This window comes from Streptopelia decaocto (assembly GCF_964273445.1).
Source record: "Streptopelia decaocto genome assembly, chromosome: 23".
NCBI lineage: Eukaryota > Metazoa > Chordata > Aves > Columbiformes > Columbidae > Streptopelia > Streptopelia decaocto.
In genome coordinates this window covers 1460899-1479981 of record NC_138678.1, presented here as the reverse complement: position 1 = coordinate 1479981, position 19083 = coordinate 1460899, and the positions used below count along the sequence as shown (strand labels likewise).

General features: G+C 48.4%; 1 protein-coding gene across 1 annotated transcript in view; it reads left to right on the top strand.

Moving 5' to 3' along the window:
• Positions 1-11246: 11246 nt before the first annotated feature.
• CLIC4 (chloride intracellular channel 4) overlaps positions 11247-19083 on the top strand; it is a 29345-nt gene continuing 21508 nt past the window's right edge. Inside the window, exon 1 of the mRNA XM_082071363.1 lies at positions 11247-11427. Within this exon, the coding sequence (XP_081927489.1) occupies positions 11356-11427 (72 nt within the window). The 5' untranslated portion in view covers positions 11247-11355. The remainder of the gene's footprint in view (positions 11428-19083) is intronic.

The window sequence follows — 19083 nt, the reverse complement described above, 5'->3', positions numbered from 1 at the left end:
ATAAAGCTTAAACAAAGCATTTGCTGGTGAAAATCTCTCCTCAGGGCAAGTAAAATGTTTTGAGATCCTGCAGAGAAATTGGTGGCAGGTTGGTGGTGACTTAGTTCCAGGCTTTAGTCCCGTGAAGCCTGGGTTGAAGCTCAGCTGAAGAATCCCGGCGGCTCGCTGCCTTTTGCATAATCAGATTAGAAACTTGCTGGATTGCTACTGTTGAATTTGAAATTCAAGCTCTGGTTCTGAAATCAAGTCAGTTCTGAAGTCTGAGGGTCCTCTGGAAGGAGGGATAGAACGTGGGTTTGAAATTCTTTTTTTGTCCTGCAGCTGAGATAGATGTGATGTGCATGATTAAGTGTCGATATTTGATTAGTCTTTTGACTTGACATGGTGTAAGGTTTTAAAATCAAACCAGTATTCTGAAGATACTGGATGGAAGGGGATATTGTCTAAGTAGCTTCCTTCTGCACTTCCTTATATGCTGAACCTTTTGCTTCTTGGCGTAAGTCAACATTGTATCCTCAAGCGCTTGTAAAATTAGTTCAACAACACTTGAATGTCAAGGATCATCTGTTATTAAATGTGTATAATAAATTCCAAGGATTTTCTGGACGAACACATTTTTAAAAGTACATCTGAGTGAATTTGATACTTAGGAAACTGCGGAACCTGACACCATATTGTGCTAATGTCATCACCTTGTTCTTTTCTCTTTTTCTGGGGTGTTCCTTGGCAGCACAAATGGTTCTGAAATTCAGTCTTGTAAGGCCATACATGTACAGTCTTCACAAGGGGTTAACGCCTCGTTCTTTCTCACCTGAACCTGCCTTTCATCTGGGTTTGTGACCTCTCTATGCCTTTTAATCTCCTAGAAGTTCTTTAAATATATTCAGTACCTGAGTCACTGGCCGCTTATCTTCCCTCAGAGTGATTTTTCATCTCCTGCCTCCAGGACGGTTCCTTCCCAGGTGATCCTGGACAGTCCCAAAGGACGGACGGACAGACCTGACACGTGTTCCCCCACCTTTTCCCCTCCTTTGGAGTCTGTTAGGAGCTCCCTGCTCATTGACATCTATCCATAAAGAATGGTTTAAGCTGAAAAAAAGCAATTAAATGTGCTTTTCAAGAAAACAGAACTTCTTTAAGTTGTGTTTAGCTTAGTATTTTAATTCCTTCCCATGTGGCCATTCATTCATATACCAACATTGCATTTAAACCCCAGTTTAGCGGTTGCAAGCCTCTTGTTTTTCATGAGCAATTCCACTGTTCTTCCTGCTCTAGGGCCTGTTGCAGAGATGGTTTTTAGCACAAATTGGCCCTGCCGGGACGGTAACCCTTGGCATTTGTGTCTGCGCCCTGCAGCACCACTGAATTCCTCTCCTGGTCCTCTGTGAGACCCCATCATCCAAAACCAAACGTGTCCCATCTGTTTACCTCTCCATCTTCTTGCTTAACCTCTTCCCTCTGCTTCTCAATCCTTTTATTTGTAGTTGTAACTGTAGGATGCCCCGTGCAGCAGAACCTCAGGTGCATGATCCCTGTGTGCTCTTTTTATTCTGAATCTGCTAATGCTCCGTGTTTGCTCGTTAAGCACGGCCGCCTTCCTAAAATAAGATACCTGAGGTTCGATAAAGGACATACTGGAATAACTATATCTAACTACAGAAAATAATAAATTCAAGTTTAATTGGACTGTATAGTTCAGATGAAAACGCGCTCACAGGAGTGAGCGTAAGGATGCGGTGAGTCACTGGCAGGGCAATATCCGTGGTTTGTGACAAAGAAAGATGTATTTGTTATGTCAACAGCTGGGACAATAGCAGGTGTGTGTGCAATAGTTCGGAGTTTATAGAAACTCGGTGTTGGATTATTGAATTTTTCCGCTTGTGTGACTCTGGAAATTTCCCAAGGGACCTTCACCACCGCAGTTTTACACTCAAACTAATTTGTGAATTGCCTTAATGTTCAGGACCTCTGCTGGTTTGGAAAGCACCCGGTACGCCGTGAGCTGGTGGAACCTGGATGAGGAATCGCAGCACCGAGGCCGAGCTCTGGGCTCAGAGCTGCGACTGAAGCTTCACACGGTAAAGGGCACGGTTGCTCAACTCCGCGTTGTCTGACATGTGAATGTGAGCAGAGCTAGAGCTGGGCTCAGGGTGGGCTCTGCAAGGCGCAGCCTAAACATCACGGGTGGTTTTGTGCTCTGCTGGCTTCTTCAAACACCAAACCTGGTTTGTTTGGGGTGGATTAGAAGGGGGTGGTCAGTAGGTCAGAGAGGTTCTCCTGCCCCTCTACTCTGCCCTGTGAGACCACACCTGGAATCTTGTGTCCAGTTGTGGCCCCTCAGTTCCAGCAGGACAGGGAACTGCTGGAGAGAGTCCAGCGCAGCCACCAAGATGCTGGAGGGAGTGGAGCATCTCCCGTGTGAGGAAAGGCTGAGGGAGCTGGGGCTCTGGAGCTGGACAAGAGGAGACTGAGGGGGGACTCATTCCTGGGGATCAATCTGGAAAGGGGGAGTGTCAGGAGGATGGAGCCAGGCTCTTCTGGGTGACAACCAGTGACAGGACAAGGGGCAGTGGGTTCAAACTTGAATACAAAAGGTTCCACTTAAATTTGAGAAGAAACTTGTTGGGGTGAGGGTGGCAGAGCCTGGCCCAGGCTGCCCAGGGGGGTTGTGGAGTCTCCTTCTCTGCAGACATTCCAACCCGCCTGGACACCTTCCTGTGTAACCTCATCTGGGTGTTCCTGCTCCGGTACCATTTGCCTTCCTGGCCACAAGGGCCCAGTGCTGGCTCATGGTCACCCTGCTGTCCCCAGGACACCCAAGTCCCTTTCCCCTACACTGCTCTCTAATAGGTCATTCCCCAGCTGATACTGGAACCTGGGGTAAACACGCATCCTTTGCGGGTTTCTGCTCCCGTCAATGGGGTGATGCTGCATCCCAATCCCTCTGAGTTTTCCAGGTGGTTCTTTGGGCAAAGTCCTTGTATAAGGTTAATCATGTTCATCACAAGGAACAAAGTAAACGCCCATCACAGAGCCAACCTGCTCCGGACCAGTGGCGTAAATGCTGATCTGACTCAAGCGGTGACACAATGAATGTGGATTTTATTTCCTCCTATCTGAGTCACGCTGGAAGGAGCCAGATTTTTTTTCAAAGGACTCGAGACAGAAAAGGAAATGTGGTCAGGACAAGAAGCCAAGACCTCACCGTTCTACCCAGACTTAGAAATAACCTTTAGGATAAACTTATTTATATTGCAGCAGCACATATAGTGCTGGCAGCTCCTAAACACAGCGACAAACTCCCCCGCCTTCTCTAAACCTCGCAACCCGAGGCAGCACAGCGGAGCCAAGGGAGTGATGTCCAAAGCCTGCATATGCCCAGAGCTGAGCTTAAACCTCCTGAGTCACGGCTTAAAACCTCAGCGGCTGCAGTTCCTGGTGAAGCCACTTTTGCCCTGCAGAGAACAACAATCCTGGGGGGCAGAACCAGAGCAAAGATTTCCCAAATCTTCGTTATCTGCAGCACACGCTCTGCCTGCTCAGGCTGAAATTCTGGTATTTCTGAGCACCGAGTGCGTCATTTTGCAATGTTAATGATCACCTCTTTAGCCCAGTGGTTTTGCTGTTGAAGGTTTGCTATGATATTTTGCCATGGTGCTGCTCTTCGGCCTTACCGCAAAGTCACCTCTTCAGTTGCCAAAAGAGTTATCAGGAAATTATGTTAATTGCATGAGTGTTTTATGAATATGAATCTTCACCACACCACCAGGGAATGCGAAACCCGCTGTACAGATGGGGAAACTGAGGCAGGATTAATCTCGTGAGCTGCCTGGCTTTGCGCAGTGAGCCCTGTGCCCATGGAGACGGTCTCCTGTGGGGTGATTTTCTCCCACAAAACATCCGAATTACTCCCTTTTCACCAACAACCTTCAGTTCTCTCAGTCCCGGACAGCGCGGTGTCCCCTTTCCTCGTCCAGAAAGGAGAGTTGAAGCTGAAAGAAGAGTCAAAGCTGCGAGAACAGCTCCCTGTGTCCTCCCGCATGAATAATAGAAGGATCCACTCTCATGCTTGTAAGAGATTAAAAATAGATAAGTAAGAAAGAGCTCGATTTTGTTTTGCCAGTCACACACTTAGTGTAATTCTCCCTTCTCACCCCCGGTGCACGCCGGCTCGCAGGGACGTTCACAAGCTGGAAGGGAGCCAAACTGTTTCTATCTCATTAACAAAATATCATCGCAGAGGTAGTCACATCGGTACTGAAATCCACTCGCTGAATTAAAACCCTGCTGGAGCCACCGTCCATGTGTAACGGCAGCTTCCCCCCCCGGACAGGGGCAGCGTGGGGGGTTGTTCACAAAGGCGATTGAAATGTTTTGCAGCTGCTTGTAGCACGTAGACAATGATTTTTAAAAGCTGAATGGGGAATTACAAGAAGGCTCTGCCCCCCAGGCAAATCCCCTCCATGAGCCCGGGCACAGTGCATCCCACTGGGGACATTCGCGTGTCCTGCAACACAAGCCGAGATTGGTGCTCCCTGGGACACCCAGAGCGGCATCAACAGAGGCCAAGGGGGAGAAAAACCAGAGGAAGATCTGGCTGGGCAGATAAGTGATGAAGTGATGCACGTGCTTTTGTGATCATGAGCTGACCCTTCTCTCCGGGGCCATCCCTGGGCTGACGTTGGCAGCCAAAACTCCTTTATTTCGGCGTAGCCACAACAATTTACTCAAGCTGCAGCCCTGCCCCTGGGTTTAACACAAAGCTTTAGCGGTGGAATTGAACAATTCTTCCCCCGCTCAGAGTCGCTTTCCCAAGAGAACCGTTTTCCGTGTTTTCTTTGAGTAAAACAGAAGGATTTGGAGCTTCCCACGCTGGGGTCAGAGCGTCGTCCCCCCTGCCCTGTGGCCCAGCTGGGAAGAGCAACCTGAGCCCTCGAGCATCTGCTGGACAACGTCCTTCTCCATTTCCCGTAAGCGCCTCCCACACCCTGGGTTTATTACCTGAACGCACCAGTGAGCTCTGTCTCCATGGGCGTTGTGCCCGTGTCTGCAGACATTCCAACCCGCCTGGACACCTTCCTGTGTAACCTCATCTGGGTGTTCCTGCTCCATGGGGGGATTGCACTGGATGAGCTTTCCAGGGCCCTTCCAGTCCCTGATGTTCTGGGATTGACTGATTCTGCGTCACTGTCGGGAGCTGGTGCTGCAGCCCCCATGGCTGTGCCGGTGGTTCCTGCTCGTTCCTGTTTCGTGTCCCCTCTCGCAGGTGATGGATGTTGATCCCAACATGCGCAGCTGTGGTTTAATGCTGAGCACAAATGTGGCATCCACCTCATTCATGGTGATCAATATGGAAAGGGTGAGTGTCAGGAGGATGGAGCCAGGCTCTTCTGGTGACAACCAGTGACAGGACAAGGGGCAATGGGTGCAAACTGGAACACAGGAGGTTCCACTTCAAGATGAGAAGAAACTTGTTGGGGGTGAGGGTGGCAGAGCCTGGCCCAGGCTGCTCAGGGGGGTTGTGGAGTCTCCTTCTGTGCAGACATTCCAACCCGCCTGGACACCTTCCTGTGTAACCTCATCTGGGTGTTCCTGCTCCATGGGGGGATTGCACTGGATCAGCTTTCTAGGTCCCTTTCAGCCCCTGACACTCTGGGATTCTGTGGCTCTGTGGGATAACGTGATGGAATCACTCAGGGCCCCACATCTGGTGCTCCCGGCGAGTCCTTGTCCCACGTGCGGCACTGCCCCTGCTCCCGTGAGCCCTTTGCTGGGCTCCCATCATCCCCCAATCCTTAGGCCATATAAAAACCATCAAACAGTCACATTAGTGTCTTGTTGCCTGCCAGGCCTTGAGGGGAAAATGCGCCTGGTCCTGCAATAAATGGGGACAGATTATCGGGCGCCTGCGCTGACAGCGTGGTTTGGGATCAAGGAAGCCTGGGGATAAAGAGGTTTTGATGTTTGATTTTCTTTTTAGTGGTGTTAGCTGCACCCCAGAGAGAAAACGCCCTGGCTGGGTGTCATGAATTGGGCTGATCCTCCGCAGCTGCTGTTTGCAGCACGACGCGCAGGCAGGACCACCCTCAGTTCCTTCACAGACCCATAACACCCCCAGCAAACAGCGTTTCCCAGCTGAGCTCCCTGACAGAAGCCAGTTCGCGGTGTTGAAACCCAGCTGGGAGCTGCTGGGATTTAATGGAAAGAGTTTGTCATCCCGACTCCCAGTGACTTTTGGGTTTTGGGGATGATAGAACTCAGCAGAACCCTAGCGGGTGGCGTTTGATCGCTGTGCTGGGTCATTGGGCTCATTTAACTCAACCAAAGCCAAGCAAACTTGGTACATTTATTTTGAGAAGCAGGTTGCTTAGGGTGGTTTTGGTTGTGTTTTTTATTTCCTTTAAGCAAATCCCATTATCATCCCAGCTCTTTGAATCACCTGGGGACTAACCTTAAAAGAAAACAGCCAATGACCTTTACTTATTTACTTCCAGGCAACTTCTATACATAAGGGTGGGGAAATATAGATTTTATCTAAGCAGGCGCAGGAAACAGTGTCTTATTTTCTTCAAATAACTTTAAAAAACAGAACTGTGATAAATCCGGGGTTTTTCTTGAAGGAACTCCCGCTGCGGGGATGTATCCCAAGATGTTTCCAGCTCCCTTTGTGCTTGGTTGAGCATCGAACTTCGCTTCTCGGTCCTTTCCAGGTCTTTTTCTACAAAAGGGTGAAGCTAAACGTGTTTTTCTTGATGCTCACAGTAAAGGCAAATATCTGAATTTTAAAAGCAGGGCAACGAGGAACAGGAGGCGAGGGATGGCAACGGCCTGGCGCTGAGCGGGGGAGCCGGGCGCTCAATGGCTTGTGTGGTCCTGAGAGCCAACTTTCCCCGGGTGTCACCATGGACTGGTGTCACTTTTCCCAGTGTCCCAGCGATGTGAAAAGCAGCGAGGTGACAACTCTGCCTGTGTCAGCGTTCCCAGAAACCTGCCCCGGCGCGGGGGACCCGCAGACAAAGGCGCCTTTGTCCACCTCCCCTCTCCGTGAGACGCCGAGGCCAAACGTTTCACCGCGAAACGCGTTAATTACTGCTCAGCCCCCGGGGTAAGGACCATATGCCAGTAAGCAGAAAAAGTAACAAAACCAGCATGTTATTGCGTGGAAAGTACATCGATTATTAAATGACTCCAAGGTGCAATTACTGCCACTAAATTTCTTGATTAACATTTCCTAGAAACGCGGAGTCCCGTGACCTCTGTGCTTGGAGCCGCGTTAACTTGGACTGTGCAAAAGAGACGTGACCTAGAAATTGTGGGAGGAAGTGAACTTCCCACGTAATGACCCGGGATGTGTCATCTGCTCCTTAATTCTGCCTCGGCCCGCGGCACAGAGCTGGTTTCTGCTCTTGTCTTCACCAGCATCAGCTGTTAACTGGGTCCGGTTCCGCGCCGCGTGTTCTCAGCTGCTCACTTGGGCGCCTTGTGGGAGCAGCTCTGCGATGCTGCTGAAATGCTGAAATCTGGCATCCTCCCCGGATGAAAATGAGCCATCGAGGGACAGCTGGTCGGGAGGTACCGCAAACTGCAAACAGTCTGACACCAGCAGAAGTTGGATCTTCCCCCCGCGCTCCCTGTAAATCTGGTTAACACCCTCCCATCCGCTCCAAAACCAAAACGGCTGGTAATGAAACACAAACAAGCAATATCGGCGGAACAAAAGGGCCTGTCCTAATTGTCAGGGGAGGGATGGAGCCCAAAATCTCGCTTGGTGTCTGGGTGGGTGAAGGAAATGGGAGATGACGGGGTTGCTGTGCTGCGGGTCACAGCTGGGACGCTGGGACACGGCGCTGCGGTCACCACTCCTCCCGCTGGGAAGGACTTTACATCCCAGCCCAGGAACCCGAATTAGCCGTGGAATGGGAACGCTGGTATTTTTAAACCAGGGCGTGTCGGCTCTGCTTGTCTTTTAATAGGTGTCCGTGGGCATGTTCTTCTTGCAGCTTCATCCACCATTAATTTAAAGTGTTATAATGACCCTGACTGCCCGGTTGGGCTCTCACCTCCCACCGCAGCCGATACCGGGTGGTCCGGTGAGCTGCGTTCCCCTGCCAAACCTTCCCCTTTCTTACTGAAACCCTCTCATCGCTCTTAAAACCCAGGATATTTGTGCGGCATGTGGTCCCGCTGAGCTGCAACCCGAGCTGAAAACCTCCCCGTGGAAATAAAGAGGCGTTTTTGAAGCCTGGGGTTAACGCGGCGGCAAATTCCAGCGGCCGAACGTGCACAGCGAGGGCTTTGATATCTTTAACATCCGATGCCTCTGCTTTCGAAAGCGCTTGGAAAGTTTGAGATGGAAAATTGCCGCGGAAAGGCCAGGAGTGCTAGAGAAGTGAAACAATAATACGCTGTTTTACTGCTGCGCCAAATGGAAATAAACCCTCTCGATACAGCATAAAATAATATCGAGGGAGCGACCTACTGATCTAAGCACAGGTGGGGGCCGGAATTGCTTTGTTCCGACTCTCCGGTTCCGTGCAAATTTAGCTTTGAATAAGTCACTTCACTTTTCTGACTCATTCCTCATGCCTGTAAAAGATGGGTAATAACCATTTCCTATGGAGGGCTGGTTATTTTGTAAAGCTTGGGTGAATTAATACTAAGTATTATTGTTAAAAACAAAAAAAACAATCTTCCGGAATAACACAAGCAGCAATTACAGAGCTAGGAAAGAATTGAGAGCTTTCGACATTCCAAACCGTTCTGAGCATCGCTAGAGGTTTCATTTGAATGGGGAGGATGAGGGGTTTAGTAGGTGGCAGCTGGAGAGCAGGAAAATGGCATCTAAAAGTAAAATAACTGAAAAGATGTTAAGCAGCAGACGAGGCTGGTGCAGCTGGGTGGGAATGGAATAAGCCATGAGCTGCTCTGCAAGACGACAGCGTGCAAACCCTTTTGTTAGGGAAGAAACACAGCGGTGCCGAGGAAAACCAGCCCCGGCAGCTCCTTTGTGCGGCTGGTTAAACATGAGAAAGCGCCGAGCGCCTCGCAGAGCTGGGATTTGTTGCTCTACGCCCACCTTGAGCTGTTCCTTTGTGCTAAACCTTTTCCAAAGCATCTTTGCTTTGGGGGGGCTGATAAAGTCTTTTGGGTTTGACCAAACCCTGTGATTTTTGAAACTTTCGGCAGAGGAGGATGGTGAAGCTCAGAGAGGAAGACAAGGATCAATATTTCCCCTTCCAGCCTCCTGCAACGACCTCCCAATAAAACCCGCTCGTCACCAGTTCATTAAATCTACTGGGGAATTTGGCCCAACTGGCGTGAATTTCTTACTCTGCCCTGTGGAAAAAGTGAACGTAATGCCCCAAATTCAGTGCTTGTGGAAGGTTTCTGCGACAATCCCATTTAAGGGAAAAGGTTTTTCCCTCCCATCGACACCACCCACATTCTAACACAGTGCCCTCTGCGGTACAGGCTGCAATTAATTTGAGGGTGATTACTGAGGGAGGTTCCTGCACTGCGCAGTCCCGGGTCGGTTTGGTTGCGGTGACACACCGATTTCCCATTCAGACCGTCCCACCCCATGAATCAGCGAGATTCCTTGGACTCTGTGTTAAACAAACAGCCACGAATCTTCCACCGACTCCCCAGGAGCCGCTGAGCCAGGAGGGCTGAGCAGGAGCTGCAGCAATGGGAATAAAAAGGACTTTGTCACATCGCTTACCCAGCCCTGTCAGCACCAGGAGAGGGTCTGACAGCAGTTTTTCCTGCTCTGGATAAACAATTCAAGCGCAATCAGAGAAGAAATTTGCTTAAAGATATCCGGTTATGCAGAAGTGAGGGTAGCAAAATGCCTGGAGAGATACAAGGTTTTGTTATTAGCAGTGAATGCTGTGTTGGTAACCATTTAATCCGGAGCCATTTCTGGTTGCACGGAGGCATTTGGGTACAAATTACAGGGAGGTTGGTCCCAGCGCCGGGGCGCAAACAGCAATAAAGCAGCAGAGTGAAGAGTCTGCGAGTCGTTCGGTGCCACCTCGGGGCGTCCCACCTTGGGAACGGCTCTGCCCAGACGCTCCGGTGCAGCTGAGCCCAGACTATTCAACATAAAAGAGTCTGAGCCCCAAAAGAGAAAAAGGAAGGACCAGGAGCAAGGGCGGGTGGTGCCGAGGCATAAAAGCCGCTCTGTTCAAGTCGCATGGGGAAAATGTGATCGCAGGCTGCACGCTGCCTTGTGCTATTTTGGTGAAAAGACAGGGAAAAGGGCAAATGGTTTAATTTCATTCTGATGTTTCGCCCAATTTCCCTGCACATTTTTTTCTGTCCAGCTCCTCAGTCCCTGACCTTAATAGCGAGGGAAAAACTAGGCTGGAAGTGCTCCTCCCTGACTCTCGAAATAGATTTTGGCCAAGAAAGACGCTGTTTCTGCTGCTCTGGCGCAGGCGCCCACGGGCTGGCTGGTCCGTGAGAGGGAAACTTTCTAGTTTTGAAGCTTTTTCCCCCCGAGCACAGCGGCCTGCGGCCCTGGGGCTGAGGCGATGGGGGGACACAATGACACCTGCCCATCTGGAATATTGTGTCCAGTTGTGGCCCCTCAGTTCCAGCAGGACAGGGAACTGCTGCAGAGAGTCCAGCGCAGCCACCAAGATGCTGGAGGGAGTGGAGCATCTCCCGTGTGAGGAAAGGCTGAGGGAGCTGGGGCTCTGGAGCTGGACAAGAGGAGACTGAGGGGGGACTCATTCCTGGGGATCAAGATGGAAAGGGGGAGTGTCAGGAGGATGGAGCCAGGCTCTGCTCAGTGACAACCAATGACAGGACAAGGGGCAATGGGTGCAAACTGGAACACAGGAGGTTCCACTAAAAGATGAGGAGAAACGTCTTCATGGTGAGGGTGGCAGAGCCTGGCCCAGGCTGCCCAGGGGGTTGTGGAGTCTCCTTCTGTGCAGACATTCCAACCCGCCTGGACACCTTCCTGTGTAACCTCATCTGGGTGTTCCTGCTCCATGGGGGGATTGCACTGCATGAGCTTTCCAGGTCCCTTCCAGTCCCTGACATTCTGGGATTCTGTGATTCTGTGACCCACAAGCTGTGACACAGGCGACACCGCGCCCTGGGCCCCGCGATGGGAACCGTCAACCCTCAGCGCCGGCCACGCCCCCTCAGCGATGGCCACGCCCCCTCAGCGACCACGCCCCCTCCACGCTGGGCCCGCCCCCCGCGCCGGCCGCCTGTGCCGCTGGGGCGGGGCCGGGCGCAGTCGCGCTCCGGGCGGGTGAGGGGAGCGGAGCGGAGCGAAGCGGCGTCGCCGTCCCGGCTGGCAGCGGCGGGCGAGGCGAGGGGCTGGGCGGAGGCTGAAGCATGGCGCTGTCCGTGCCGGTGAACGGCCTGAAGGAGGGCGACAAGGAGCCCGTCATCGAGCTCTTCGTGAAGGTAAAGGCGGCGCGGGTCTGGTGGGGGGGGAGGTCCCGTCCAGCCCCGTCTGGGCGCCGAGCGCGCGCGCCGACCGTTGGGCGCCCCCTCCCCCAACCGCCGCTTTCCCGCCCGCTCCAAGTTTCCCTCAGCGCGTCGCTCGGGGCCGCTCCTCCCCGGCGGGCTGAGGGGCCGCCGCCTCTGGCACCCCCTTCCCCTCAGGGAGCCCCGTTCCGCCCTCCCCAGACTCCCCGGGGCCGGGGCGGGGCGGCGGCAGCGCGGGGTTCGCTCCCCTCAGGGCGGCTCCGGGCCCGGCTGCAGCCGCCGCCCCGCCGCGGTGCGGGGCTGCCGCGCACAAAGAGCCCGGGGCGGGGAGCGGAGGGTGTGTGCCCGGTGCGGGGACCCGGGCTGAGTCAGTGTGTGTGCAGATAGAGCGAGCGATTAGGCGGACCGCAAATAAGTCACTTGGGGAAAGTGCCTGTGTGCGTTTGCTGGAAAATTCTTTCCCCGAGAGCAAATGTTGCAGCTGGCGCGTAGCAGGACCGTGGGCATCGGAAGCCCTTGCTCTGTGAACCGCAGGGCATTCAGCTCTCCGCATTGTGTGTCCCAGCGTGTGTATGGTGGTAAAAAACAAGTTACTTTTCACGCAATCCCCTGCCTAAGAAGTCTAGTTTTGGGTAGAAATGAAACATTGTAAATGCATCACCAGTTTTATTTCTAAACTAGAAGGGTGAGCGTGAGTTGTGCTGCCCTTATCTGGCAAAAATACCGTACGGTATCCCCGCATGTTTTGCATTCATATATTGCAGTATGATGCAATATTTTGCATCCTCTGGGGCTCTAGGGATGCAGCATCTTCCTTTCACTTCATATCCAAAGTGCAGAGAGTAAACGGTGTTAATCTATCCTGTGCTTAAACTCACTTGGAAGAAAACCTCCCTAGAAATGAAGTACTTTTATTTTTCAGATGAGGTTTCTTTTTGTTGCAATGAGAAAATAATGGAAAGCCTTCATCTGAGAGATTGGCATTGCTTAGTATAAAAGCCACGATGACAAACATGAAAATTGCCAGCAGACTAGGTACAGCTTTACAAATAAGTTGTTAAGTATAGATTTATTAAACGATACTTTTAAAACAATGAATTTTCCTTGTTTTGGACATTTTAGTGGTCTCGGGAGGCAGTAATGAGAGCCAGGGAAAGCATCGCAGTGAAGGATTCCAGACCTGATTTTAGTTGGAGGTTAGAGCTTCACTAGTAGAGCAATTAAGTGACAGATTACTTTGAATTATTTATAGCAATACTTCTCTAATATAACATGCCAACTCATCTTCATCTGTCCTAAAGTTCATTGGCCATTTTTTTCCTATTTTTAAACAAATGAGAGCAGTGATTGATGGCAGAAGGATTTGGTGGCAGGGGGAATAACTTTGTGTGTCTGTTTAAAGGGGATATTTTGTGTTAAAGTACATGAAAGGGAAAAAGCAGGGATTTTTTCTGTCCTTCTCAGTTGAAACTTCTTCATGGCGTGGATTTAAGAAGGTAATGTTCAGGATTATCAGTGAGCACTATCTGCCTCTAGGAAGCCTTTTCGCAGTGTTGTGAATGACTGCTGCAGGCTGTGTGCTGCCTGCCTTCGGGATAGTTCAGGTTAGAGAAGTTATTCTTGTCTGCCTTGGCGATCCTCAGGTAGAGGTTATTTCCCTGTAAAATCCTGCGGAGGAAAAACACCCCCCGCCCCAGCAGACAGACCAAAATAGGTGTTTCATCTGGGTGTTGCTGCCTGTGCCACACTGCAGCTGTTGAGTAGTACTGGAACAGCGTTTTTGTAAAGCTAATAGAAGTCTCGCTTGCTGCCTGTCCCATCGAGATGGTCACTTCATCAAATGCAAACAGAATATTTGTGGTTATTCAATAAAACTAATCGTGTCTGTCTAGAAGAGCACTAGACTTTGATTTAGTCATTTTTTCCCCTCTAAAAGGGAAGCTCAGTTTCTGCTTTTCTCTGTTGCACAGTTTTCACCTGGTTACTTTTAGAAAGATTGTGAAGTTACTGAGTGAATGTTGGAGTATTTTGCAATGTAGTCAGTTTTCAGCAGTATATGGGGTCTTGGTTCTTCCTGTGCACTGTTACTCAGTGAAGCTCTTAAGATAGAGGTAGTGGAAAGACTTCTTGACCAAAAAAGAAACCCCTGCCAAATGCCTGCGGCTGAAGGGCGGTAACTGTATGACCTGCATACAAAGGATTGTAGCAGCCAGACTAAGATGAAACAAAGGTACGGATTAAAGCTTGAGAAACAAACCTGTGAAGCAGGAGAGACTGTTTGGCTTCATTCCCAAAATGTTGGGGTTGCATCTTATTAAATTGTGATCAGTAACAAAATAGGATGGGCATGGCACAGGGAGGAGCGTGCGCTTGGTTGGGTTTCAGTTGTGAATAACTTGATGGGGTTGTTTGTCACCAGCAAATTGCTGTGATTTATTCATGAGGACAGTGTATCAGTCTGCTGTTTTCTTCGTCTGTGATAATTTAAATGCAGCATTAGGATACTGAGGTAAGAAAATGTGTTACAGTGCTGATACTTGGGTCAATAATCTGTTTCTTGGTCTCATAATGAGCAGCTTGAGCCGTTTTTTCATTACAGTGCTGGTGGGCTGCCTGTGGGCTCTTTTAAACTAAGTGTAAATATTTTTTCAATGCTTTCCTCTGAGAGCTGATGGGGGAAACTAGTGATAGATCTGATTTCATTTAGTTTCCTCATATTTTGGCATGTTTTATTAATGAGGGAGGCCCACTATCCATTGTCTACCAAGAATATTTTTATATGCCCTAGTGGCATTTTAGAGTAGTGAAGACTGCATTGTAATCAACGTGCACGCAGAAACTCGAGCGGATCTGAATACAGCTCTTCCAGGCCACTTGTAAAAGCTGCAATTTAGTTGTTGTGTGTGGATTTTTATTGTAAATAAGAAGTGTAGTGGACTGACTTGATCAAATAGAACCACTCATCTGTGGAAACCACAGGACGGAGCTTACAAAGCCACCAGTGCGGTTTCTTTAGGACAGTGTACGCAGGAGCTGGGGATGGAGCTGCCCAGAACTCAGCCCTCGGTGGTGGAAAAGGCAGCTGGTGATCGCGTTCTTCTGGTAATAGCAAGGTGAAGACACACACGATCAACAAGTTTGGTGTTAAAGCAAAAAACCAACAAGAAACTCAACAAACAAGAAACTCATAGTTGTCTATCTGCTGGCGTGAGGTGGGTTATAGCACATGTAGGTAACCATTAAGGAAGGTGCTCTGTTCTTCAACTTTGTAACGTGTGTGTACTTGCAAATTAATTAGACCTTGGGTTTCTGGCAGCTTTCAAGTAAGATGTCATTGCGAAATTTGGCACCTGTTTTGAAAATCAGATAGTGTCTGCTATCTGTTTACCTGTGAATTGTACCGTCAGGAGAAGAAATTTAATAAATAGCCCACTCTTAAACGCTCCCAGTGATTGTAACAGAAGCTTGTCTACATTTTTGTATATCTGAGTTAAACAGAAATTTGGCAGGTGAACTGTTTGTGTTAGGGCTCTAGGTCTGTTTTGTTCAGTTGGATGTCGGAGCCCATGGCAGGAAAGGGATGTGTGTGTCTGCATCTCTAGCAGCAGACTTGATATTGGCCTAGGGCTGGGTGAGAGGAGCAGTGTGGTTTGTGTGAATTAAACGCATCCAGGTCTGCCTTTGTGTTACGGTTCCTCTTTGCCTGTGTGTATCCTTACGTAAGCTCCGATGTGTCATTCTGGAGTCATATAGCTAATGTATATTGGTTTATAACAAGCCATCCCACAATCTTGTTTGTCTTTTTTTTTTTGTAACTGTGAAATGAAAAGGAACATCGATACAGGGAAATACCAGGACCAGAGACATGCAACGCTGTTTCTCAGGGATAGTCTTGTCAGGGGCAGGCTTGTCACTTGATAATCTTATTAGATAAGTCTCCTCCTGACGTACCAGCTCATCCTTTGGAGGTTTTGATGTCATAACCTCAGCACCCGAGAACTTTTTCAGTCTGTCTTTGATATGTGTTTGGTGTAGATAGCAAAGTTTCATGGGTGGTTGTTTCTTGAGAGCAAATACCAGAGTATCATAAAGGATCCCTTTATAAACTGAGGCGTGACCATCTCAGAATAGCCTGTGCTTAGTTGTTATAAATCAGGCCTTTTCCTTCTTTGGCCAGCAAGCTATATTCCTTTAAATTCTGCTTGGGAAAGTCCTCATAGCCAGAAACGTCCTCGTCTGTTGGATTTGAATCTAGTTGCTAATGCAGAAACTGATGCCCTTGGTACAATATAGTTTAAGAGTACAAAGATGGTCTCAAGTGTAAATGTTCATTCTATTGCCAAGTAAGTTTAAAACTCCTAGCAATCATTTTCAAAGAGATGACACAGATGAGTTAGCTTCTCTTCGGTCAGAAATTGCTTCTGAACACTCTCCAACAGAAATGGCTTTAGTCACTGGCATCTAGCCCTCCCTTTCCAATGATTAACACCTAGACAGCTCAGATGAATTAGAACTGGGGGCTTACTTTGCAGCTGAAAGGTGTCTGATGCTCCTGCACTTCTCCTCCTGTCCCTACAAAGTGGCCTGAGAACTGGCTGAGCGTGGTCTGAAAAGGATAATCTTCTTAAAAGATGTGTCTTGTGTGTACATAAAGATAGTTAATTGTTGAGAAATAACACGTAGGTATGAGGAATGTTGATCTAAACTGTATTTCACTGTTAGGAAGTGGGTGGGAGGTTCCTATAATCTTTTACTGGGCAGCACTGTGACACTCTTAGCATCCTAAGAAGTTAGTAATGGTTACCCTGGCAGCCTGGAGTGACTCAGTGTCTCTGTCTAGTCTTCCACCGGTTATCCTGACGTGATCTTGTGGAAAGAAAGAGGGAGGAGAGAGACTTCTTTATTTGAAGAGTGTTACTGTCTTTTTAATGTGAATAGGGTGAACAGAGAAGCACTTGGTTCTGAAGCTGAGCTTGTGGATTTTTGAAGGCTGTGCGGTCTCTTACAAAAAATCTGTGTTTGGAAGGATCTAGTTGGGGAATTCGATGAACTTCTAGCTAAACAGTAATCCATGTACTTTGGAAAATGACTTTTGTACTCTGAGGTTGCAGGTTTGATTTTTTTAGAAGTGTACATTAGTTAAAAGGGACAAAAAAAGCCCATGGATGTTGTTATTTTCTCAGTGGTGTAAGCTTGCTCTGATTCTCTTTTAAATGAGACATTCATTGTGTTGTGACTAACACAAGGCCTACACTCTTTTATAAAACAGTGCCTACATCAATCCCGAGTTCTGGCTGGGCTGCACACGGCATTTAGAAATCCACAAGAACTACTTTTAAGGCTGGATAATTGCACTTGGCAGTTAATTAAGATGGTGCTTGGTGCTTGACCATCCATAGAAAAATAATTTACTTGTTATCCACACAGAATCCCAGAATGTCAGGGGTTGAAGGGCCCTGGAAAGCTGATCCAGTGCAATCCCCCCATGGAGCAGGAACACCCAGCTGAGGTTACACAGGAAGGTGTCCAGGCGGGTTGGAATGTCTGCAGAGAAGGAGACTCCACAACACCCCTGGGCAGCCTGGGCCAGGCTCTGCCACCCTCACCCCCAACAAGTTTCTTCTCATATTTCAGTGGAACCTCCTGTGTTCCAGTTTGCACCCATTGCCCCTTGTCCTGTCACTGGTTGTCACCGAGCAGAGCCTGGCTCCATCCTCCTGACACTCCCCCTTTCCATATTGATCCCAGATCACAGATTTTTATTGTGAGGTTTTTTTTTCAGTTCAGGTCAAACATGCATTTTTGGCCCAATCTGTTTTGTAGGGCTCTGAATGCTGTGTTTGTTTATGCTGAAGTGAACAACATCAGCTAAACTGCTCTTAAGTACAGATGTCTTTGTGTGCGAGTTCTCCGAGAGTTCAAACTTATTCCTTGTATTGTTGGCTAGACAAAGGGCAAGGAACTTGACACGAGGAAAGGAAATGACTTAATTCTGTACACTGAATGTCCATATTAGGTATAAACTAAATATAGGAGTGTAATCCAGGAGTGAAGTCATATCTGTATATTTTCATGAGAAGAGCTAATGAGATCAGTCAGCGCTACTGGATCAGCTTCAGAGGTTTTCTGGCTCTGCCGAAGTATTACTACTTTGGCCAGAGTTTGCTGGTCTGTACTTTGGAGAGCTGCTTTTCTTAAATAAAGGAAATAGTTTTCTACGTGGTTTTGTCTAAAAATAAAATCAAAGCAAGCATAAGTATATTTCTGTAGTCTTTCCAAGGGATGTATTAGCTGCCCCAGTGAGACACGCTGTACTGGAGCTTAATGTGATAAGGCGAAACGTCCCCACGGAGGAAGTTCTACCCTGCAACTGGAGAACCTGGATACCATTTCCCAAGGGATGCACAATGAATACACTCAGAGAGGTGCCTGTTAGTGAGTTGCACATTGCTTGTGTTGAAACCAGAAGCAACAGAGAGTAAACCTTCCTCTCTGCTCGCCTCTCCAACTAATTGCTCATCTCAGCTCTGTAAATCGGGTTATAAACTACCATAAACAGGGTTCTTTGGTTTTATGTTCTGCAGAAGTGACGCGTGTTCAAATGTTTATTTGAAGAACTCATAAATGCCAAAGATAAAAATTTTACTTGGCCTTCTGAGCCCCAGTAACAAACTTTGCAGTTATTTCCTATGATTTTTATAGATGTTTGATTATTAGGGGGAGGGGGTTGGAAATGGGACTCTTGGGCTGTAACCAAAGCACACACTGTACTTTGTTAACAAATTTAAGAGGTGTGGAGGGAGAGAATCATTGTCATACACAATGCCTGTTCAAGTTCCTATGCTAGGTACCCAGAGGCAAGTTTCAAGCACTGTAAAAGAAACCCTTAGTACTGTATAGTTAATTACCTTACAGTTTCCTAATAGAAGATTGCAAGAATGTGTCAGGCTGTTACACAGCAAATTTCAGTCTCTTTGGCCCTGTTGATGTTACTGAGGTTTGTTGTAACTGGATCCCTTTGTCAGAGGTATTGCCACTGCAGTAAGAGGGACAGAAGAGAGATACCAGGCTTCTGTTGTTAATGAGTAATTTAATTCTCCTCTATCAGGCTAGGAGGTGGTCATGTGCATGGCTGGCCACAGTAATCCCAGGTTTTTGTATCCGTATCATTCAGCTAATTTATTCATTGAAGAATATTATAGTTAGTATTTAACGCAGCTTTTGATTCTCTGTCTGATTCTCCCAAAGGATGAACATGGGATAATTTCTTTTCTCCAAAGAACTAGAAGGGCTTAATTAATTTCTACTGAATGGTGAAGTTTAATACATCGCGAAGATCCCATAGCTTTTTACAAAAGCTTTACAGTGAGAATGAGGTAGCAATGAACAAGAGTTGCTGGAAAGTGTATGAGACAAGGCTGCTAATTATTTTGTTAGGAATAGCATCACTGAGCTAAGAATAGCATCATCCTAAAATGGGCACTTGCTGTTACACTCATGTCTAACACAGCGGGGGCTTATCAGAAAGGTAATGACTTCAGAGGCTACTGGAATGGGCTGATAAACATTCCTTTCCCTGCTTTAATAGCCAGATCTCAAGTAAATACAGGGAGTTTGGTTAATTTTTTAAGC